Source organism: Podarcis pityusensis, assembly GCF_964106645.2.
Source record: "Podarcis pityusensis genome assembly, chromosome: Z".
Lineage (NCBI taxonomy): Eukaryota > Metazoa > Chordata > Lepidosauria > Squamata > Lacertidae > Podarcis > Podarcis pityusensis.
In genome coordinates this window covers 9,370,166-9,395,185 of record NC_138044.1, presented here as the reverse complement: position 1 = coordinate 9,395,185, position 25,020 = coordinate 9,370,166, and the positions used below count along the sequence as shown (strand labels likewise).

The window sequence follows — 25,020 nt, the reverse complement described above, 5'->3', positions numbered from 1 at the left end:
GGTCTTTTTAGGGGCCCGGGTAGCCTGTTCTGGGAATAGGTTGTGAGGGATGCTAATGAGATTTATTCTAGGCTGCATTGCTTTGCTGCAAAGAACACCTCCAATGAGACTTTTGTTTTTGCTGGGGGGGGGGGGCTAACTGTGTTTGTGTCTTGTAGCAAAAGAAGTGGCACCATAAAGACTGACAAATATATTATGACATCAGCTTTTGTGGACTACAGGAAAGCTTATGCCATAATAAATCTGTTAGTCTTTAAGGCTCTGGAAGACTCTCTGTAGGACTCTAAACTTTGAGTTGTTCATCCTTAAGTGAGATGGGTAGGCATTGCTCTTTTGTCATATACCGTATTTTTTGCTCTATAAGACTCACTTTTTCCCTCCTAAAAAGTAAGGGGAAATGTGTGTCCATCTTATGGAGCGAATGCAGGCTGCGCAGCTATCCCAGAAGCCAGAACAGCAAGAGGGATTGCTGCTTTCACTGCACAGCGATCCCTCTTGCTGTTCTGGCTTCTGGGATTCAGAATATTTTTTTTCTTGTTTTCCTCCTCCAAAAACTAGGTGTGTCTTGTGGTCTGGTGCGTCTTATAGAGCGAAAAATACAGTAATTTTGGATTAGCACTTTAGGTCTTCTTTGTTTGCTGTTCTTACATGGAGTAGACCTACTCAAGTTTATGAGCTTAGCCATGGCCATTAATAAATGGGTCTAGTCTGAGTGGAAAAAATACTAAATATAACCCAGTATTTCTTATTGCCCTTCTTCAGAGGATCACAGGGCAGTTTACACTATAAAAACAGAAAATACATAGCATAATAAACAAAACAACAATACCCCACACTTGTTTTTATCCTGTATGATAGTATGATATATTATGATTGTATGATATTATGATGTCACAGTTATGTGATATTATGATTTTATATTACAATTGTATGGTATTGTATCATGATTGTATGATATTATGATTATATAAGATTGATTGCAGCCTCCGGTAGCTCATAATCAGGACTTGTAAACAGGGGCATTTGTGAGGGTGGTTTGAGGGGAAGGTCCCAAGTGCTGCCTCACGGGGTACCCAGGACCAAGAGACGTGGGTGGTGAGGGAGCTGCTGCAGTGACCAGCAACACCTGTGCCATGTTTGTCTTCTTGCCTGAGAAGGTGCAAAACTACACTCGGTTGCCTTGGTGAAAGAGAAGGCACAGCAATTGGGGTTCACTTAGCCACACTCTGAGCTACTGGCCAAGAGGAGGAATTCCTTGATAGAGCAGAGTGGACTGTCCTGGAGCAGTGATGCACCTAGAGAGGTGGAAGATCTCCCCATGCAGGAGATGAACCCCTGGAGGAACACAACACGTGGATGCGAGACTGCCAGGATCCATGTATTACTGGAGCTGTAAGGTTGATTCCATGCCCTCACCTTGGACACTGATTCTGCGCCAGAGGAGCAAGGACAGCAGTTGCAGACCTCAGAATACACCAAAATGTCTGTGGAAGGAACAGTTTACGGAACCACTTCTGCCACTCCTCATCTTGTGGGATGAGACTCATAACCAGAATGCAAAAACTGAGGGGTATACATTGTTCAAAACTAAGAGACCAAACAGGAAATAAGGAGGAATAGCATTATATGTAAAGGATGTTTACATTTGGGAAGAGATCCATGACCCTGAGCATGGAAGGCAGAGGGAAACAACAATAACCTTACTGTGGGTATCTGCTGTAGGTTTCCAAGCCAGGTTGAAGACTAGGAAGATGCCTTTCTACAGCAGATTCCCAAACATTTAAAAAAGGAGAGATATGGTAGTCATGAGATACTTCAACTACCCCATTATCTGTTGGAACTCAAACTCTGTCAAGAATGTAAGTTCCAACAAATTCCTCCATAGTCTCACTGACAATTTCATTTCCCAGAAGGTGGAAAAAGCAACGAGGGGATAATCTATCTTGTACCTGGTCCTCATCAACAAGTAGAGAGGAACTGATCAAAGTGGAAGTACTGGAATCTTGGGAGGAAGTGATCATGTCCTCTTAAGTTGATACAGTGGCGAAGGAAAGTGTGTGCAGTTGGACACGCAGTGCTGGATTGCCAAATAGGCAGAGTGGGCTATGGCTTTTTAGGGCCCTTGTGACAACGGATCAAAATAATATTGATTTGATCTTGGAAAAAAATTACAAAACATATTAGGAGATAATTTGTGACACTCCCCCCCCCCCCCCGATTTTGACTGCCTACGGGCCTCCACGGGATAATCTGGCACTGCAGACATGCATTCTGGACCTTAAGAAGGCTGATTTCAAAAAGTCTTCAAGAAGTGAGATCACATGGTCAGAAATACTCCAAAGATTAATGGGAGTTTCTTAAAGGTGAAAGATGGAAGACACAGATGCAGACAATTCCAACAAGAAAGAAATTGGGAGGCATCTAAAGAAACCAGGGTAGCTGCATAAGGAGCTTACAGAAGAGCTTAGATTTAACAAGGCCATGAATAAGAAATGTAAGAAAGGGGAAATCACGAAAGAAGAGTATACATGAGTAACCAACAGTCTCAGAGAGAAGGTCAGGCAGGCCAGTGCTCAGAATGAGTTCAGGCTTACAAGATACGTTAATAATGACAATAAAAGGTTTCTTTGGCTGTGTTAGAAACAGGAGGAAGAATCAATAATAATAATAACAATAATAATAAATTTTATTTATACCCCGCCCTCCCCAGCCAGAGCCGGGCTCAGGACAGCTAACACCAGTAAAATTACAGTAAAAAGATAATAGGAAAAACAAACAAACAAAAAACCCCAACCACTTTAAAATACAGGTTAAAATGCAATTTAAAATGCAGCCTCATTTTAAAAGTAGCCCATAGATCAAAGCCATAAGGGGAGGGAAACATAAGGGTCAGACTGAGTCCAAACCAAAGCCAGGTGGAACAGCTCTGTCTTGCAGGCCCTGCAGAAAAATGTCAAGTCCTTCAGGGCCCTAGTCTCTTGTGACAGAGCATTCCACCAAGTTGGGGCCAGTACTGAAAAGGCCCTGGCCCTAGTTGAGACCAATCTATCCACCTTGCAACCTGGGACCTCCAAAATGTTGTCATTTGTGGATCTTAAGGTCCTCCATGGGGCATACCAGGAGAGGTGGTCCCGTAGGTACATGGGTCCTAGGCTGCATAGGGCTTTAAAGGTCAAAACCTGCACCTTAAACCTGACCCTGTACTCCACTGGGAGCCAGTGCAGTTGGTAAAGCACTGGATGAATATGATCCCATGGCAAGGACCCTGTAAGGAGCCTCACCACGGCATTCTGCACCTGTTGGAGTTTCTGGGTCAGCTTCAAGGGCAGCCCCGTGTAGAGCAAGTTACAATAATCAAGCCTGGAGGTGACCACCGCATGGATCACTGTGGACAGATCAGGGTGAAAAGGTAAGGGACCAACTGCTTAATCTGGCGGAGATGGAAAAATGCCACCTTTGCTGTGGCTGCAACCTGCGTCTCCATGGAAAGCAAAGTTCTCTGATTGGAAAAGACGGAGAAATGCTATTGGGTGATAGAGAGAAGGCAGAAATGATCAATACCTACTTTGCCTCTGTCTTCACCCGAAAGGAAAGTGGTGCCCAAGCTAGTGATAAGGGAATAAATAATGCAATGAGGAAGCTGCAGCCCCAGATAGGAAAAGAGGGGGTAAGGGAACATCTTGCTACTTTAAATGAATTCAGATCTTCAGGGTCTGATGAGCTGCAACCAAGGGTACTAAAGGAGCTTGCATAAGTAATCTCAGAGTCTATAAACTTTGAGAATTCCTGGAAACAGGTGAGCTCCCTACAGTCTGGAGGTGGGTGAAAGTTTTATCCAACTTTTCAAAAAAGAGGAAAAAGAAGACCCAGGTAACTACTAACTGGTCAGCTTGAAACTGATACCAAGAAAGATCCTAGAACAAACAATTTAATGGTTGGTCTGTGAGCACTTAGAAAAGGATGTTGTGATTACTAAGACCTGGCATGGTTTCTCAAAAACAAGTAATGTCAAATGAGTCTCATTACTTTTTTTGATGGTGTTACAAGCAGTGGCGGACTTTAAGTTCTTCAGCCAGGCCCCTACCACTGCGCGCGCGCGCACACACACACACACACACACACATTTGCACAAACAACCTTCCAAGCTGCCCTAGCCAGTTGCCTGAATGTAAGAAAATGAGGGAGGGGGGGCACATCTAGGGAGACAGGTACTGTAGTTCTTTGCACCTTCACAGGTGGTGAACATGGCTGTTGTCAAACAGGTATCTGTTCAGAGCTGCTCCGAGCTGCCCTGCAACAACTTCATCGTGAGTTCTGGCACCTATTTTTCTTGGGGGGGGGGGGGAATACTGATGACAACTCCCAACATTTCTGAGTTCTGGCCATGCTGACCGGGGCTGATGGGAGTTGGAGTCCAACAATACCTAGAGCGAACAAAGTTTTCCACACCTGCTCTAAGAAGCAACTCCCTTTAGGAGGGAATCCTTTCATGCGGTGGGGAATTCTGCTTCTTCGAACAGGGCTGAGGAGGCTGTGGCACTCCAGATGTTGTCTGATGTTGCAACTCCAAGCATCCCTGACCATTGGCTGTGTTGCCTTCTGCTCTGATGGACGCTGCAGTGCAGTAAGATCCACCTGCTTTATTCCTGTCAAGCTGCTAACAATACTCCCTCTTTGCTTCTTAGTTGACCTCAATTTTGGCTCAGAACGGGAAGAGTGATTGTGTAGATTCACTCTGCAAGCAGAAGCAATGAGGAAAGTAGGAAATCAGGAAGGATTTCGGGAAATGGGACACGAGGTAGTGATTCCAGTTTCAACTCATAAAAAGGTCTCAGATTATATGCAGAAGACATTGGATGACTGTACGATAACATAGGTTTGGAGGATAATGCACTCTCCTCCTTTCTTTTCAATCTTCATTTGCTTCACTATTTCATAAGTTTGAACCTAAAACACAAACATGAGTTTGAGGTGACTCACAGGAGAGGAAATGCAGGGTAGGATGGCTGAGGGTGAAGTTTACAGTCTGTACAGTGTAGATAAACCAAACCAAACCAAACAGTGAACTCTTGATAGCAAGAAATAAAACGTGAATTGACTATCCCAGCACCTGTAGAATTTTAGCTCTTTGCCTGACATTGCTGCTCTTCCCCTTCCCTCCTCTTCTTTTTAGGATGACACTGAGCCATATTTTATTGGAATATTTTGCTTTGAAGCTGGCATTAAGATCATCGCGCTGGGTTTTGCTTTCCACAAAGGCTCTTATCTCCGAAACGGCTGGAACGTGATGGATTTTGTTGTCGTCCTTACAGGGTAAGTGATCTCCCCCTCTTCCCGCTCTCTCTCGCCCGTCTCCACAATTCGTAGAAATTATGCTGAGAGTGAGTTGCTTTGATGCTTATTATTATCATCAGCAAGGTGAAGAAGAGAGTATGATGCTATTAAGATTCTATAGTAAAGCTATATTTGAAGACTTACAGAGGAGCTGTTGTGGAGGTGAATTTGGGCAAGCCTTTGTCTAGCCCAAGTTTATGAACACACTTAAAAAATAATAGATGGTTGGCAGATCTTAACTCTGAAGGCAATCCTTTTCATTTCTTTCTTCTTCTTTTTAATGCCAAATCGTCTTCTGAAAACTACAGAGCAGTTTTAAAAGCAGGAAATGTTTTAGAGGTGGATTAGATCGGACAATATGTGAACAAAAGGAGGTTCACTTTGCCTTTGAGACCAAGAAGAATGCAAAGGGGTAGGAGTCACGAAGTAGCAGAATACTGAATAAAAATGATCAATACGCTGGATATTTTGGAAAGATGATGATTTGCTCTTCAGTTATAAAACATCTAGTTGTGCCCTATTTTGAGCTTCTGGATATGGTATAATAAGGAGTGGGTGTCCATTTTCCTCCTTGTACCTTTACAGTTATTGACTGGTATAAACTGAGAAGTACCTCAGGCGTGTTGCTGAGGTGAAATACCCAACTGGCATCTTTGGATCATTTGGGGGATTGGGTAAAGGGGTTTGTGTGAGGGGTTGGCAAGGGGAATGGGATAGTCCTAAGTAAGGTCGGCAAGCAACATAAGCAGGGGCTGCATCCCCAAGTATTTATATAGATGGCAGACTGGCTTAGAGGTATTTCGCCTTTACTCATGGACAGGTCTATGTGTTTGTCTGCTGTAACATGTGCCATTGCACTGAAACTAAATAAAGTGTACACCTGGCTCTTCATAGTAATTGTTTTATTCACATGTAAATTGATTCAACGTGGCTAATCAGTTAAACTCGTATGTTCAGATGGTTCAGTCTTAAGCATGCTTGCTCCAAAGTAAGATTAGCATTCATGTTCAGTTAAGGAAGCTATTGTATCTAGCTAAGTTCTACTCAGAGCAGTACAGTCATACCTTGGGTTACAGACGCTTCAGGTTGCGTTTTTTCGGGTTATGGACTGCCGAAACCCGGAAGTACTGGAACGGGTTACTTCCGGGTATCGGCGGCCGCGCATGCACAGAAGTGCCAAATCGCAACCCGCGCATGTGCAGATGTGCCACTGTGGGTTGTGGATGCTGTGGGTTGCGAACGTGCATCCCACACGGATCACGTTCGCAACCACTGTACACAAATGAGTCATGTCCATCCATTTTAGTGTGTCTGCTCTGAGATGGGATGAATAATGGTTACAAACTTTAATTCTTAATGTAGTTAAAATACGCACACTAAACCAGAAATACCTAATAATGGCCTACTTGGATCAAGGGAGTGCTGTGAACAAAGCGTATCTTGATGTCAGTAGGTTTTTGACTAAGTCCCCCATGATATTCTTGTGGAGATATGTGGGCTGGACAAGGTAACTGTTATGCAGATTTGTAGCTGGTTGACTGACCGAACCCAAAGAGTGCTCAATAACAGTTCCTAATCATCCTGCAAAAAAGTGACAGTTGGGGTGCCACAAGGTTCTGTCCTGGACCTGTTGTTGTTCAACAACTTTATAAGTGATTTGGATGAATGTATGGAGGGGATGCTCATCAGATTTGCAGATGGCTGGAAGGGGATGCCAGTGCTGCAGAAGACAGAATCAGGATTTAATATGATCTTAACAGGTTGGAGAACTGGGAGAAAACTGACAAAATGAATTTCAATAGGGACAAATGTCAGGTTCTACACTTAGGTAGGAAGAACCAGCTGCCCAAATCTAAGATGGGGGGCACCTGGCTTGCCAGGAGTACATGTGAGAAGGATCTAGGAAACTTAGTAGATCACAAGCTTAACATGAGTCAGCAGCTAATGCTATTCTAGGCTGCATCAATAGACATATATTGTCATGATCAAGGTAAGTAATATTACCACTCTATTCCCCCTTGGTCAGACCACACCTGGAGTACTGTATCCAGCTCTGGGCACCACAAGTTATGAAAGATATCCTAAGCTAGAACGTGTGTAGAGGAGGACAACCAAGTTGATCAGGGGTCTGGAAATCAAGCCTTATGAGGAACGGTTGAGGGAGCTGGGTATGTTTAGCCTGGTAAAAAGGAGACTGAGAGGAGACAGGATCACATTCTTCAAATATCTAAAGGGCTGTCACATGGAAGAAGGAACAAGCTTGATTTCTCTTGCTCTGGAGGCTAGGACCTCAGTTTACAAGAAAGGAGATTCTGACTAAATACAAGGAATAATTTTCAGACAACTATCAGCGGAAAGGACTTTCTTGGAAGTTAGTGGACTCTCCTTCCTTGGAGGTTTTTAAGCAGAGGTTGGATGGCCATCTGTCATGGATGATTTAGTTGAGATTTCTGCATTGCACAGGGTTGGGCTGGATGCTCCTTGGGGTCCCTTCCAACTCTACAGTTCTGTGGTTCTAAAAATGTCAATAATAGCCTCATCATGTTTATATGAAAACATCTAAGAATGGAAAACATATTAACCCAAACAGGTCTTTCTCAATGGTAATATATTTCCATTTACAGCTGAGTGGAGGAAACTGGTGACCCTTCAAACATTGCTGAACCACAGTTTCTGTTGTTGCTAACAATTATGCTGTTTGGCTGGGAGGTGGGAGTCCTATAAAATCTGGAGAGCCGCATCCCTTTATTTAAGACATTTCTATTCTGCTTAATTGGGACGTGGGTGGTGCTATGGGTTAAACCACAGAGCCTAGGACTTGCCAATCAGAAGGTCGGCGGTTCGATTCCCTGCGATGGGGTAAGCTCCTGTTGCTCGGTCCCTGCTCCTGCCAACCTAGCAGTTCAAAAGCACAAAGTACAAGTAGATAAATAGGTACTGCTCTGGAGGGAAGGTAAACGGCGTTTCCGTGCGCTGCTCTGGTTCGCCAGAAGCGGCTTAGTCATGCTGGCCACATGACCTGGAAGCTGAACACCGGCTCCCTCGGCCAATAAAGCAAGATGAGCGCTGCAACCCCAGAGTCATCCGCAACTGGACCTAATGGTCAGGGGTCCCTTTACCTTTACCTTTATGCTGCTTAATTATTCACATTTCTAAGCAGCGTACATGAATACAATCCACAGAAATGGGTACAATTAAATAATCAAAAATTATAGGAAAACCAAACACTTCCTTAAAATGCTGCTGGAACAAGAAAGTCTTTGCCATGTGCCTGAAGTTCACCAGGGTGTGTGTGTGCCTGTTTAATCTCAGTTGGGAGGGAGTTTCAAATGCACCTTTTCTAGTAGTTACAAGCCAGCCATCTGAGCCATGGTAGACTACCAACAGAGATTCCTCCAAAAATCATAGTGATCAGGCATGGAAATAAGGGATCGGGGGGTCCCAAAGATTTCCTAGAGTCACAGTGCAAGGGGCATTGTAAATTACTACAAGAATCTTTACTACAATATTTTTTTTCCCTAAACCGTATGTAGTTCTTGGTGCTCTTATTTGAGGATATTCCCTTTTGCAAGACTCATTGAGTTTGAGTGGACTTACTTCCAAGGAAGTTCAGTTGGGGTTGCCATTTTAAGGTTTATTTTCTTTGGCTTACAGCCCAGACTTAACTCAGAGTAGAGCTTTCTCAGAGTTAACTGAAGCTAGTAAATTTCAACTGAATGTTCAGTGGCTCAAACTCAAGACTGCTTAATGCCAATAAGTTTCTCTTCAGTGCTCCAAGTGAGTATATTATGTTCATAATCAAGGTGGATCCCCTCCCTGTTCTTTTAAATATATACCTATAGGTAAAATGGGATTCTGATCTGTGTCTATGACAACGAGAACAGCTTGGTTATGTCTGAGTTGTTCCAGATTGATTTTCTGTTCTGAACTATGCCTTCATGTATGTGGCATAAAACTTAAAATACTGTATTTTTCAATGTATAAGACTAGGTTTCCCCCCTAAAAAATAATGTCAAAAATTAGGGGGCGTCTTATGCACGGGGCCATCTCCCCCCATTTTCTTAAATCTGAGTCCCCCAAAATAGGCGGCGTCTTATACATGGGGGCGTTTTATAGACAGAAAAATACGGCAGTTGCTCTACCTTGTGGAAAAATCATGAGTAATGGGATCTATTGGGAAACCCTCCTAAATATTATAGTAGGTTGTGTGTCTTCATAGCTTAGGGTTTTATTCAAAGTTTGACCTGCAGCAGTAGACTCATTAAAATTGATGGGCATGACTGACTTGGAAAGGACACTTGCTCTATGGTTAGAGCATCTGCTTTGCATGCAGAAGATCTCAGGTTCAATCTCTGCTATCTCCAAGTAGGGCTTTTGAAGCACCACCAGGGAGTTCTTCCCATTTAGTCTAAATCTCTTCCCTCTTGCGATTTGAACCCATTAGTTAGGATCCTACCTTGGCGGAGGGACCATAGCTCAGAGCTAGAGCAGCTGCTTTGTGTGCAGAAGGCCCCAGCTTCAATCCCAGGTATCCCCAAGTAGGGCTGGGAATGTCTCAGCCTGAAACTCCAGAGTTGTTACTAGTCAGTGTTGACAGTACAGTGGAAGCTTGGGTTGAGAATGTGATCCGTGCGGGAAGCATGTTCGCAACCCGCAGCATTCGCAACCTGCAGTGCCGTGTGTGTGCATGCGTGGGTTGCGATTTAGTGCTTCTGCACATGCGCAGCCGCCAAAACCTGGAAGTAACCTGTTCTGGTACTTCCGGGTTTCGGCGCGTCAGTAACCTGAAAAAACGCAACCTGAAGCGTCTGTAACCCGAGGTATCACTGGTCTGATTTGGGTAAATATTAGTAGGTCTGCTCTGAGTAAAATTTAGTTGGATACAACACTTTTATTGCATAGGGGACTCTTAAGAGAAAGGAGCCTGGTGACGTGTGGGGCAAGGGTATTTTCTGTTCCATTGCTTGAAAGAAGTTAATTATTTTCTGGGGTGCTGCTGATGGATGCTGTCTTAGTCATAGGATCATAAACAAAGATGTGATGTTACATATGCACACACGATGTAAGCGATTCGTTTTAGAAAAAAAATGCCAGCCTTTTTTTTTTGTATCATTATTGCAAGTAGTTTTAAGTGCTGTTTGATCTTTGAATATAATTGCACAATAGCAAGTTTGATTAGACAGCTGTAATAAGAAGCCTTGTTGCTCTCATCAAACACATGCATTCTTTTGAAGTGCAAGAGTGTTAATGTCAAGGCTTCTGGCTTCTCCTGCTGATCCTAGCTGGGATGTATTGAAAGTGTCTTGTACATGGGGCTTCCTACCAGGCGGGCAGCAGGGAGAGGACTTTGTATAGATAGTTGGTGACATTTCTTCGCAGAGAGGCTCTCTGCGGGGAAGAGGTTGCTACATTAACTGTAATGCCTGCCATTTCAACTTGCAAGACCAAGAGCAAAAACCAAACAAACACCCCTCCACAGCTTTATTTCAACACCACCACATATTGCTGAAACATCTAGAAATTTATAACTGGTTCACTGAATGATCATTACCTAAATACAGTGGATACTCAGGTTGTGAATGTGATCCGTGTGGGATGCATGTTTGCAAGCCACAGCGTTTGCAACCCAAGTGGGTTGCGATTCGGTGCTTCTGCGCATGCACAAAGTGCAATTTAGTGCTTCTGCGCATGTGTAACCACCAAAACCCAGAAGAAATCCGTTCCGGCACTTCCGGGTTTCGGCGGTCCGCAACCTGAAAAAACGCACCCCGAAGCGTCTGTAACCCGAGGTATGACTGTAGTGGGCAAGGGTCATTATATTCAAATATCTAAAGGGCTGCCACATGGAAGATGGAGGAAGCTTGTTTTCTGCTGCTCTAGTCTAGAGGGTAAGACCGAAGCCAATAATTTCAAATGACAACAAAGGAGATTCTGACTAAACATTAGGAAGAACCTTCTGACAGTAAGAGCTGTTTGACAGTGGAATGGACTCCTGTCAGGAAACTGACTGTCAGGATGCTGACGAGTGTGCACCAGGGGAAAGGAGGCTGGAGTCTGACTTGGGAGATGGGGCCTGTACCAGGCAGGAGGCAAGAGGCAGAGGCAGGAGAAGCTCCATAGCTGGAGGGTGGAGCACAGGATGGGTTGGGAAAAGAGGAGGAATAGGCAGGCCAGGCAAGTGAAGGGCCAGGTGTTCCTCAACCCTTTCTTGCACCACTGTCTCCCAGAACCAGGAGAGGATTGAAGTGGGAAGAGCAGAGGCAGCTTCCATGCAGGCAAAGCCTCCAGCTGTGTGTTTTAGCCCGGGGGGGGGGAAGGTAAATAAATGAGTGGAGGGAGAGTGCCCCCCAATTGTTGCAACTGCTCCATAGAGCACAGACTGGGGATTAGCTACCTATACACTAGACAGGTGTGCCATAGAAATGATTGTAAGGGTCAGCTTGGCAATAAACTTTCTGTCCTGTTCATTCCTTTGGCAGGGGAGTGCATTTCATAATTCCCTAGAAAGGCAGACCCTCCAAGTGTCCCTATTTTCCAGGGACATCTCTGATTTAGAGAAGCCATCCCGGTTTCTGATTTGACACCGGAATGTCCCACTTTTCCTTAGGATGTCCCTGTTTTCATTTGAGAAATGTTGGAGGCTATAGAGTTATCTGACCCCTGAACTGTCTGAAGGCAATCCTGTATAGGAAAGTTTTTTAAAAAATATTTAATGTTTTATTATGTTTGTATATACGTTGGAAGCTGCCCAGAGTGGCTGGGACAACCCAGGAAATTGTGTGGGGTATAAATAGTAAAATTATCCATATGGAATGGGACGTTCCTATTATCGAAGAAATGTTGGAGGGTATGGGAAGGTGGTGGAATCTCCTTCATTGGAGGTTTTCATACAGAGGTTCGGTGGCCCTCCGTCAGGGTTTATTTAGCTGTGATTCTTGCATTACAGGGGGTTGAGCTCTCCAAGTCTATGATTCTATGATCATCAAAGGTTGCTACTAGATGGTCAACATTTTCCAGGAGGGATTCAAGACCATAGCAGAAGTTTACATTTGCACTATTAAAGGGTTTTAAAGTGCTTGCCATGGTGCAACAACTCCACTTAAAATGCAGTTGATGGCAGGTATGGCCTGTAGCTCTACAATTGTAGGATCCTTGTTTCTATCAGCCCCAGCAAGTTTGGCTAATGACTAGGAATGATCATTGCTGAGCAGATGCATAAACACCCAATGAAGAGATTAGGATGAATGCTCACTGTCATATAACATGCCTGTAAATAAATTGGAATGAATGCTCAGCGAAGAAGTCCAACGGTAACCTCTGCATAAGCTTTGTCCAAGCACATCTGGATGAAGGCTCAATAAATAGTGTTTGATGGAGCCCAAAATATCATGATAAGCCAGGTTTTCTGGTTTACCATGGCTTATTATGTGTAAGCAGCAAGCAATTACCGTATTTTTTGCTCTATAAAACTCACTTTTTCCCTCCTAAAAAGTAAGGGGAAATGTGTGTGCGTCTTATGGAGTGAATGCAGGCTGCGCAGCTATCCCAGAAGCCAGAACAGCAAGAGGGATTGCTGCTTTCACTGCGCAGTGGTCCCTCTTGCTGTTCTGGCTTCTGGGATTCAGAATATATTTTTTCTTGTTTTCCTTCTCCAAAAACTAGGTGCGTTTTGTGGTCTGGTGCATCTTATAGAGTGAAAAATACGGTACATTCTGCCTGATTGCTCTTCCTTGGTCATGAGAAAGAGAAACTAACAGGAATCCACAATGAAACTTAGCTTCCCATTACAGCTAAGCCTAGAATGGCAGTTTCCTTCTCCCAAGCCAGTTGGAATCACAAACCAGACTTCAATAAACCATGGTGGTGTTTTTAGCTTAGGAATTCTGGCTTATTGAGGAGAAACATGCCACTATCTCAGAGCCATATATAATGGAAACCCAAGCAGTAGCGAGGAAGTAAGTGCTGGCGCATGAGAAACCATGATAAGCTGGGAACTCAGGTGTGTAAATAAAGTGCATTGTCTTGGAACAGAGGCAATTCTGACATGATGAACCTGCAATTGCTTCTTTGCATGACTATAGAACACAGGAAGCTAACTTATTTTGAGTAAGGTAAAAGGTCCATATAGTTTGGTGTTCTTTATAACAAGGGTGGAAAGCCTCAAGCTTGAGGGCCAAATATGACACACACACTCTGACCCTTGAGACGCTTTCTAGGTCACACCCCTTTCCTCAGGCTAAACCTCTCACTAAAAACTCCTTCCCTACAGTCCACCAGCCCTACTTTGCATTCTCCTTGAGTTTTATTGTCTGGATGAAATATGTCATTGAATTCTGGTAGTGCTTTTGGATGGAGGACAGAGAGGAGAGTGAGTGAGAAACTAGCTGAATGTAACAAAGTAAAATTTACCCTGTTGCTCCTTCCCTTTTGCAGCTGGCCCATCCAACTACTAGCATGTGGCCCCCAAAAGGCTGCCCAAAAGGGAATGTGACACTTGGTGTGACCTCTGTAGCAGCTGCTCTCCATGGTTTCAGGCAAAAGTCTACCCCAGGTGTACCTGTACAATCCTGGCTATTGAAACTGGGGGCCTTTCATTAAAGAGAGAAACCATGAAAGGAATCAAGTCCAACCAAAAAAGCTTTCTTCTTTTTTGCAGAAAACTCTGAACAAAGAGGACTGGATTAGAAAGGGATGAGCATGGAAATATTTGGCGCTGGCTACTTTTGAATAGAGCCTTTGAGAAAATAGCTTTGTTTGCTGGTGTGATGGATTCCATTTTGATTTCTTTTCTAAGACAAGGTGTCATTAAGCCAATTTCTTTTCAGCATCTCCAGCTGTGTGAGAGAAAACAGCAAAATAATCTACAGTAGTGAGGTTACTGTGGATACAGTATTTAATGTATGGAACTTTGATGACTTGGTTATTCCCAGCCCTGACTTCCAACTTTGAATTTCATTGAGTACAGATTTGTAGTGGTGCATATCAGGGATGCTGACTTGCCCCCCACATTGAGGGGCCCCGGTGTCACATGACACGTCCAGCGCCCACCCAATATGCCAGCACTCTCCCAGTGGCAGTGGGGGATGGGGAACACGGAGAGTGATCTTCACCCTCCATGTATCCTGCCCCTGCCCAGTGCACTAGTGCTTGCCCAGTGGCAGCAGGGGATGGCACCCCCATCAATATTGGGCAGGAGCTCAGCCCCTGTCCACAGATATTGAGGTGGCCGCAACCCCTTCCGCCCCTTATAATTTGCACTCCTGGTGCATATACGTAGAAGCCGTGTTTTTAATGCATTGTTATTGTAGCAGATTAGAGACTAAGCTATGACTCAGGAAATCCTTGTTTTGAATTTGCCTCTACCATATGCTGGGGAGCTGGTCTTGCAAAAGGGTTTCAGCGACCTCCCAAAAAGCAATTAAAGTGGCCACATTGCATCATTAAAAAAGAGGATACAAATTTACAAAGGCTGATCTGTGTTCAGATGCAGTTTTATAAATTCCTATAATTTAAGTAGAAATGCAATAGATCCTTTCATCATAGTGGGGGATGACTGTAGCCAGTATCCCTGCTCAGTCTGCTGACCAGATGCTACTCTTGTTGGGCTGCTTCAAGGCCCCTTCCTGTTCTCCATTCTAATGGTTCTTTATTTTTAAACCAGACTTAGGCTGGACTGCTCTTCAGAGAACATCTTCAACCAGAAGAGTGTAAAGCAGAGCACATGGCCATCTATTCTAACTGAAAGCATTTTATGCCCAGGGTTGGTTACAGACTGAGCATTATATATATATATATATATATATATATATATATATATATATATTTGACATATGCTTTGGTCTGTGTTGTCTTCAACATTTCATTTTAATGGATTTTATGTTTTAATGCAGGATTGGGGAACCTCTTATCTCTAGTCTAGGCCAAACTTGGCCTGCTGGGCTTCCCCATGCCGAGCCATGACCACCCACCCTACACATGGTGTCATACAGGTAAGGGTGGAGCTTGGCCAAACTTGTTCAAGTGGCCAGAGGCGTACAAAGTGGGGGGGGGCAGTCCACCCTGTGTACCACTCTGGGTGTGTGTGTTACAAGATGCCCCCTGCCTCCCCCCAGCTGTAGAGTGGCCGAGGGTGCACACAGTCCATATGGGCGCTGCTCACGCTGTGTCCATACGGGCTGCCACTCTTATGCGCCGTCCATATGGGCTGCTGCTCTCTCACTCTGTCCATATGGGCTGCCGTGTGTACACACTCCGTATGGGCTGCCTCTCTCACAGCCGTCATACGGGCTGCCTCTCGCATGGCGACCGTATGGACGGTGCATGCGAGCAGCAGCCCGTACAGACTGCGCATGTGCGGCATCCTGTACAGAGTGTGCATGCACAGGATGCCGCACATGCACACTCCATACAGGCTGTCCCGCTCTGGGTCCCAGAGAGGGTTCCTCCACTGCTGTGAGTGGCTTCTCAAGTACCTGGTTTGCTAAAAGCTTTTGAAGTGCTTGGCAAAGCAGGAACCCAACGGTAAGCAAGATCACCCCTCCTCTTGTATTGGCAGCTGTGAAGGAAGGGTGATTCTGCTTGCTCTGGGTGTCCCCCTTTCCTTTGTCTCAACAGCTGTTGAAATGAAGGTTGGGGGGGGGAGGGAAAACCTTGTTTTTAGCAGCCCTCAGCAGCAAGTCGCTTGATTGGACCTGGGACCTTCTGCATGCAAAATGAATTTTCTATCACTGAGCTAAGGCTCTTTTCCAAAATAGTGTAGGGAGCTGCTTTATACACAGTCTGCCTGCTTTATTTTTGTTGTTTAGTCATGTCCGACTCTTCGTGACCCCATGGACCAGAGAACACCAGGCATTCCTGTCTTCCACTGCCTCCTGCAGTTTGGTCAAACTCATGCTGGTAGCTTCAAGAACACTGTCCAACCATCTCATCCTCTGTCGTCCCCTTCTCCTTGTGCCCTCCATCTTTTCCAACATCAGGGTCTTTTCCAGGGAGTCTTCTCTTCCCATGGCCAGAGTATTGGAGCCTCAGCTTCAGGATCTATCCTTCCAGTGAGCACTCAGGGCTGATTTCCTTCAGAATGGAGAGGTTTGATCTTCTTGCAGTCCATGGGACTCTCAAGAGTCTCCTCCAGCCTGCTTTATACCTGCTTTATACCTGCTTTGGGATGCGGGTGGTGCTGTGGGTTAAACCACAGAGCCTAGGACTTGCTGATCAGAAGGTCAGCGGTTCAAATCCCCGCGACGGGGTTAGCTCCCGTTGCTCGGTCCCTGTTCCTGCTCACCTAGCAGTTCGAAAGCACGTCAAAGTGCAAGTAGATAAATAGGTACTGCTCCGGCAGGAAGGTAAACAGCGTTTCCGTGTGCTGCTCTGGTTCGCCAGAAGCAGCTTAGTCATGCTGGCCACATGACCCAGAAGCTGTATGCCGGCTTCCTCGGCCTATAGAGTGAGATGAGCGCCGCAACCCCAGAGTCGGCCACGACTGGACCTAATGGTCAAGGGTCCCTTTACCTTTATACCTGCTTTATTCAGCCTGCTTTCTACCACAGTCTATACATTGGTCTACCTAGCTCTATCTTGCCTACACTGTCTGGCAGCATCTCTCCAGGATTTCATATAGGAAATTTCTCTTGCTATACATGGAGACACCAGGGACTGAACCTGTGATACTGGGGCTTTGTCTGCTGCCAACTTAAATAATGGTTGGTGTGACTATCAATGCCACTCATTTCCCTTTATCTTGCAACTAAGTATATTTGTATAAAACACCAGTTACTGCATCACTGATCCTGGGGTGTTGAGAATCTGCTTTGTCACAATGGAAAATTCTTTATGCTCTAAGCAGTTAGTCCCCTGCCTAGTCCAGGTTGTTGAAAACCAAAGAGTAAATCCTGTGGAAGGAATACTCATTTGGTGAGAATGCATCTGTACTGGAGTAAATTGTGTGTTAAAACATGGATACTAGTCAAAACTGTACACAAAAGCGTGCTCATTAGGAGACGTGTGTAATAAATAAAATAAACCCTCCCATGGTTCTCCACAAAATTAGTTTGGAATACGCCAAGCTATTTCCCCTTTTATTGTTTGTGGGGGTGGGGGTGGGGAGCCATAGGAGGAAGTAAGCTGGTTTTATTTGGGCTCCTCTCTCTCCTCATCAATGCATAGCACTTGATTCCAAAACTGCTCCCCTCCCAAATGCCCCCTATCTCTCTTCATCTTCCCTGAACCCCCAGTTTGAATCTTAAAACATTTGCTTTGGCCATTGCAACATAATGACCACAGGTTTTATTTTAATTTTTTTTGGTCTGTCAATCTCAGACATTGGAACTTGTTAATTAGAAAAATAAATCAAGAGTTCTAGTGTCTTCTGCCAGGATCAATATAGCATCAAGCTGAACAGAAGCCTAATACATTGCAGCTGAAAGCAGCTTGTTCCAGAAAGCATTCGCTTGGTGTCTTAGAGCAAAAGGCTTTTGGTGCTGCTATCTTCTCCACTTCCCGGGAAACGTGGTGATTTGCTGTTAATAACAGAATGAGGGACATAGGCTTCTCTCCTCTTGACAGAGTATCTTTCCATCAAATGTGCCTTTTAAAATTCCTTTGGGGCAGCTGTGCACCAAGGCAATGCCTCACCCTGGGGAAGCCAACTTCCAGGTGGAGGAGAATAGGAGGGGGGTTTTAATTTAGTGCCTGTTCAATTTACATGTAAACTGCTTAGAGGTTTTTGAGTTGTCGTTGTTCTTTCTCTCTCTTTTTTTACAATCAAGTGGCACATAAATTTTACAAGATAAGTAAATGATAAACACATATATTTCTACATCTTGGGATTTGGGTGGACCAACTCATAGGAACATAGGGTCCTGAGTCAGAACTCTGGCCCACCTAGCTCTGTATGGTCTGCACTGTCTGACAGTGGTTCTCTAGGGTTTCATACAGGGGTTGTCTCCCAACCCCACCTGGATTGGGATGCTTGGGATTGACCCCAGGGCCTTCTGCATGTTCTCCACCCTTAAGCCGTGTTTTGCCTTTTTGTACCCTGAAAATTCAAGTATGCAACAGGGTGTCAGAAAGGTGGCGGCGGGGCTTGTTGAACTTGTGGGCCAAGGGAGAAATAAAATTGGAGTCTGAAATTTTTTTTCTAACCCTGCTGTTGGACATCAGCAAGCTTTATGCTGGGCAAAATACAATAGTTGAATTGCTATTGGCCATGGTAGGGGGAGGTTGTTGGGTTCAGCTGTAATGCCAGTGTGAACAGGAAGCCAGGATGATGCACTCAGCTCTTCTGTTTCCATACTTACAATTCATCCAATCTTGGTTCCATCCAAACCTCTCAGATTATTATTTGTGTTTGTCTGCAAATAGGGTAGTTGGGCATTGCCAAAACAAAAAGTACAAAAATAGAACACAGAGATTAGCATAAAATGTGCATGTGCATGGATTCAAGCTTATAAAATATCTGTCATGTAAATAAAAGCACAAAGGAGGGTATTGAATGTTAGTCGTACTCAGAGCAGACTCATTGAAATTGATGGAGAAGGCTAACTTAGATCCATTAATTCAAATGGTTCTTTTTTTAGTAGAACTTAGTTGGATGCAGCCCAACATGTCTCAGGATAGTGAGAGAGACTGTTGATCTTTGTAGTGGATCCCAGTGCTAACCACCAATTAATATGTAGTGGATTTACCCTGCTAACTGCCCCAATCAAATATAGCGGACCCACCTAATGGTATAACAATTAAATGAATGTCTACAATTTACTACAAGCTAGCTGACTGTGTATGTGGGGGGGGGGGGTCTTGTGTGAGTGAAACTGTGATTCAGGGAGTCTTGAACAGGAGTTAATCAAACAAGGGAAGTTTTATTTACAAGAAAGAAAGAAATTGATGAAACAAAGTTGGGTCAGGAGATTAACTTATTACTAAAGTAATTACTTAAACTAAATATAAGGATGTCACAGGCTTAAACACAGTATTGCAAGCACAGCTGCTCACAAATTCCCTTTACTCAAAATCACTTGTTTCACTTCAGTTTCTGTTACTCCTTTCTAGTCCCTTATGCTTTGTTCGGGCAGATACTTCAGGTCAATGCTTTTAACACAGTTTATTATTTTGGTTCACAAGCAAAGGGTCACTTTTTGTCAGTTACCCACTCTCTTAGCAATCCTACTCCTGAGGTATTCCATTTAGTATAACAGACCCAGGGGATCCCCTCACCCCTTGTTACTGGCCTGGGAGTCTTCTTTACCTAGAAGATCTCTCCCCTCCTGGCTAGAATGAGACTCAAAGAGTCTGTATTCACACAGCTATACCTCTCCTGGCTCAGACTGAGCCCTCCAAGTAACTCCTGTTTGTATACCTTCCCAGACCCTCAACATGGTCTTAATACCCAAGCTATGAGACTCCTTCCTCTAGCTATTGATATTCTCCTCAGTGTGAATGTTCAACTCAAATCAGAACCAGTTTTCCCTCAGTCAAATCGTATCTCCCATTCAGTGCTATTTTTCTAGAAAAAGAGGAGCTGGAACTCACAATGAACACCTCCCTTGTTCTCTTAGAATGGCAATGGCGCCCACCTGAGAGGTGCCGGAACCGAGTTCTGGTAAGTTCCAGCTGAAAAAAGCCCATCTCCCATCTCAAATCAAGCCCTATCTCTGTCCCTATCTAACTTGCTCTCTCAGAAACTGCTCCTTTTATTCTCCCTCCCAAAGTGCTGCTCCACTAGGATTGCCACCTTTGGTCAGGCAAAGTAAGGGACAGCTTGGGCAAAGTATGGGACAAGTGGGGGTTGGGGGGTTGGGGGACTAAACATTACTTTACCTGGTGCAGAAATGGCTTCAAAACAATCCATTACAATGAGTTGTTTCCAGTGCTGGTCACACTAATAGAGTAGACCCAATGGAATTTATGGATCTAAGTTAGCAATGCACATTAATTTCAATGACTCACATCCTCCCCACCTGCTGGATTTCTGCTTGTCAGTAAATGTTGAAACCCAGCCAGAGAAAGAAAGGTGGAGATAGCAATAAATTCTGTTTCCTAACAGAGTTTTGCCTCCAACATCCTGTTCCATATAACTGCTAATGCCAATTCATTCACACACACATGCATCATATTCAGACAAGTTCTTCCAACCACTAGGGTTACATCTTCTCCTGTCACATATCTGAGGCATTTAAAAAAGAATTCGTCTGTTATCCATAGGCTTCCATAGTAGCATTGAATTGTAGAGTTGGAAGGGACCCTGAGGTTCATTCTAGTACAACCCCCTGCAATTCAGGAATCTTAAGCATCATTTAAAGCACGCTTATACCACTTTAACCCCAAAGAATCCTAGTTTGCTTGGGGACCCCCTATTCCTTTTCCAGAGATATAGTTCCTAGAGTCCTCTGGTATAGATTGCTATACCACTGTTCTTTCTCAGGTAGAAAAATGTCTCGGGCCAGCCCTATCCTGCCTATTTAAACAGACAGGAATGACTTCCTTGAGCAGGTCAGCATGTGGAGTTTCAGCATTTGTCTAGGCAGCCTTTCTCAACCTGTGGTTACCCAGATGTTGTTGAACTACAACTCCCATCACCCCTAGCTAGCAAGGCCAGAGCTCAGGGATGATGGGAGTTGTAGTCCAACAACATCTGGGGACCTGCAGGTTGAGAACCGTTGGTCTAGAGGAATGTCACCAGACTCTGGCCAGGCTCTGATCTCCATCAAAGTCTTCATCTGAGACTTTCCTTCAGGCGCTTCCTCTTGGGAAGGCTTGGATGGTGGTGATAAGGAAGAGGGTATTTTCGGTGGTGGCTCTCACTTGTGGAATGCTTTCCCCACTGAAGGCTGTTTTTGGCACCTGTTAAAAGCTTCCCTTAGGCACCTAATGGATTATGATGCTGTCACTGTTTACTGGTTGTATGTTTTCGTGGCTGTTTCATTGGGTTTTTAAAAATGGTTTGTGGTATGGTTTACATTGTAATTTGCTCTCCTTTGTGCTCTAATTCTTTTGCAAGCCACTTCCAGCATCAGCCAAAACTCACCTCCCCCTCATAGCCCTCCTTCACCTATTGTTTTATATCCTAGGATGATGTGGTATCCGGCCAGGCGAATTGGAAAAGGCCTATCTATTTGTCTCTATGGCAACGGCAACCTCTTTGGACATATAAATGGAAGTGCTTAAGGGTCAGCTAAGTCTATTATCTTGCAAAAAGACTGGTCTGACTGGTTCAACATTTTCTTCTACTAGATTCTAAACCTCACTGGTTACAGAATCACAGGCTTGGAAGGGACTTGCAGATATCCCAGGTGATCCCCCTCCAAAGAATATAACAATGATATTGTGAGTTTGGAGGCGGGGGTTCCCTGGATCCTGGAGGCATTAAAATCTAATGGAAAATTCAATTGTTGAATTAGCCAGGCCAACTTCTAGTTAATGGGCCCTAGGTATGGGCCATTAGTATAAGAAAAGAAGTTGCTTTGTGCCAGAGGGCAAATGAGTGAGCCCTCTCTCTCACCAGGCTGGAGGTTAGAAGGACAAAATCCTCTCTCTCTCTCTCTCTCTCTCTCTCTCTCTCTGTGTGTGTGTGTATGTATGTGTGTGTGTGTTTGTGTGAGAGAGATCTGGGCTAGAAGTAGGCTGGAGGCAGAATTCTGAGAGTGAGAGCCATGCTTGGTTTCTGCTTGAATCCAAGGCTGTGGCTATGGGAGAAGCAAGACCTTCTGGGGTGTTAATGCTATGAGTATATCCATCACAGGCTCAGGTTGTATATATGTGCAAATAAACCATGTATCACAAAGACACCACAGTTTCTACTGCAGTGGCGTAGCGTGGGGGGTGCAGGGGGGGCCGGCCACACCGGGCGCAACATCTGGGGATTAGGGTTAGGGGGTGCAAATCCACGGGTTAGGGGGCGCAAATCCACGGGTTAGAGGGCGCAAATTACTTGCCTTGCCCCGGGTGCTGACAACCCATGCTACGCCACTGTTCTACTGTTCTTCCAAGGAAACTGAACCCTGGGTAAATGCCTGGAATCCCTGGAACTTCGCGGTTGGAGTAGTGTGCAACACTAATAATGCATCTCCCACCATAGTGGACTGTGGATAGATGATTCATGTGCCTGCTCAGTCTGCTGTCAAGGTTCTCACTGTTGGCAGGCAGCTTCAAGGCCCCTCTTCTGCTCTCCCTTCCTTAAACCAGACTTGGACAGGACAACTTTTCACATAAGAGGACTGTCCTCTCTAAGGTAGGGAAAACAGCCAGGCTCCTTGCAAAGCAGATTGCAAGATGAAGTTGAAATAAATGAATGACCATTAGGGATAGGGGAGAAATTCGGTTCAGTTTTCCTCTAAAGGAAAACCTATCTAATTTCTGCTTCTCAAAATAGGACACAGATCAAAAGGCAGACCTCTTTCAAAAAGTGTATTTTTCCTTATTTTGGAATGCAGTTCTTGTCAAGTAATATATACCCCCTCCAAAAAAATACAAATACTAGTGTAAAGTGTGTGTAAGAATGAATATATTAGTGAAAATAACACATAGCAATGCATTTTTGTAGGTAAATTTAATTGTTATTTGCTTTTCTCCACTCTTCGGCCAAAAAGGCTCCCATAGCAGCTTACACACAATCAATTAAACTAAGACAGTCCCTGACTGTCATCTTATAATATAAAATCAAAACACACAAGGGAAAAGGGACGAGGAGGGGAAAAATCAAACTCAGGCATGAGTTGTTCTTACAATGACCAGCTTGACTAATTTAGGTGTAGGATGTGACTGATGAAGCTGGTCTGTCACAGCAAAGCTGATGGAGTGAGCGCTGATTCCCATTTCTTCTGCCAGTGGGGTGAAATTGGTTGCCAAAAATGTGTTTTAGTCAAAGCTGCCTACAAAAAGAAAATAAAAAGTATACATTAGGATAAGTTTGCATGAAAATGCTGACAGATCTTCATGGCACCTTAAAAAAATCACAATCCCAAACTGATGTGGAAACAGGCAGGGGATTTATATGAATGAGGAATGTTTGGCGGGAATGTGAAACTGAAATGGGCAGCTTGGCCCATCCTTAATGAAAACTCAATTCTTCCTATGTGCAAGGAGCCTTTGTACGTAATTCTATACTGAGCAAAAAACACAGGAGAGGGAAGTAAGTAATTTTATTCCCTCTCCTTTACCATTTATTTCATTCCTGTCTCCCTGCCTGCTGTGATCTAGCAACAAGAAATGCATATTGAGCTTGAACAGCAAAGAGTCTGCAGCACTCAGCATGTTCTCATCATTCGTGTTGTGTTTTCCATTTTATTACCAGAGGTTTAAAGATGTTGTGTCGCTCTAAGTGGGGAGAGGATAAATAAATGGTCATTATTCAGTGAAGGACGCAGGGAGAGCTGCTTCCCCAGCAAGGCGAGAGGAACCTGATGCAATCATTCCCCCGTTGGGTTCCCTGGTTTTATTTTCTGTGGGTTTTTTTGTTTTACTGCATTTATTTATTTGCATTGCAGAAAGGTGGGAAATAAATCTTGGTTCCTGAACAGCAATGAAACATAGGAAAGTTATCTGGTTCGATGCTGTAAGGGTGTTAGTCAACAAATCACTGTAGATCCCAGACTTCCAATCCGGGCAGGACCCACACAGAGATTGCATGAAATGGAAGACCTCCTTTTCTGGTTTGTTTGGCTCCTCTTGGCACCTTTGGGACCACCTTCCTTCCTTCTTCTTTAATTCCAGAAAGAAAAAGTTGTTGGTGTTTCACCAATGATATTATTGGAGAGTGTTTGTAAACAGTGGTGGAGCTTCATCCTCCAGCATTGGGGGGGTGGGGGGGTGGAGAGCAGGTGGGGGCCATAGCTGTCAACGTTTTTCCCTTTTTAAGGGAAATTCGCTTATTCCGAATAGGATTCCTCGCAAGAAAAGGGAAAAGTTGACAGCTATGGTGGGGTCGTGGCTGGCATGCATCCTGGGGGCGTGGCACATGTTCCAGTGGCTTGGCTCTCATCCTGGCGGAGTGGCACACCACCCTGGGGGCATGGCACACTGCCCACAGGGGTGTGGTGCCCAGCGCGGGTGGGGGGAACAGCCGCAATGGCACCCCACCGGGATCGCGCTGCTGGGGGCGGTGTGCTCCCCCCCGCTCCCCTCTTCCTCCGCCAGTGTTTGTAAACTCTGCATGGAAAAAGGAGAGAGAGAATTAGAATTAGAATTAGCTTCCTCTTAGTGGCAGGCTCCTTCCACAAAGCTGGTAACCCAAAACGCGCTCATTAGTTAAGGCATTGGTCTTGCATGATTTGGCGCTATTTAAAGTGGAGGCTGGGGGAAGGGAATTAGCAGCCATTCTGGGCTACTTAGTCCACAGAAGTGACTGCTCATTTTTTTTTTTTGCAGCGGTTGCAGGGAGGTTGGGCCAGTGGCGGAGCTTCATTCTCCGGCACAGGGGGCGAGAGCAGGCAGGGGCATGGCTGGTGCATGTCCTGGGGGCTTGCCGTGCTGCCTGCGGGGGCATGGCGCCCAGCGTGTGTGTGTGTGTGTAGCCGCGTTGACACCTCACCAAGATCATGGTGCCAGGGCGGTGCGCTCCCCCTGCCCTTCTCTTCCTCCCCTAGTGGGTTGGGCATCCCGCCCTGCTCATTATGCCTATTGTCTGTTTGCCTGCCTCCCCTCTTTTTTGAATCAAATTCACAACACTGTCCAGGTTGGGGGCAGGAGATCTGT

At 44.8% G+C, this 25,020-nt stretch overlaps 1 protein-coding gene across 13 annotated transcripts in view; it reads left to right on the top strand.

The window, feature by feature from the left end:
• The window catches only part of CACNA1B (calcium voltage-gated channel subunit alpha1 B), a 333,802-nt gene that overhangs the window by 19,083 nt on the left and 289,699 nt on the right, over window positions 1–25,020 (top strand). For all 13 annotated transcript variants that reach the window (XM_080990744.1, XM_080990755.1, XM_080990754.1 and 10 more), the window contains exon 3: window positions 5,174–5,313. In XM_080990744.1, the coding sequence (XP_080846870.1) occupies window positions 5,174–5,313 (140 nt within the window). The remainder of the gene's footprint in view (window positions 1–5,173; window positions 5,314–25,020) is intronic.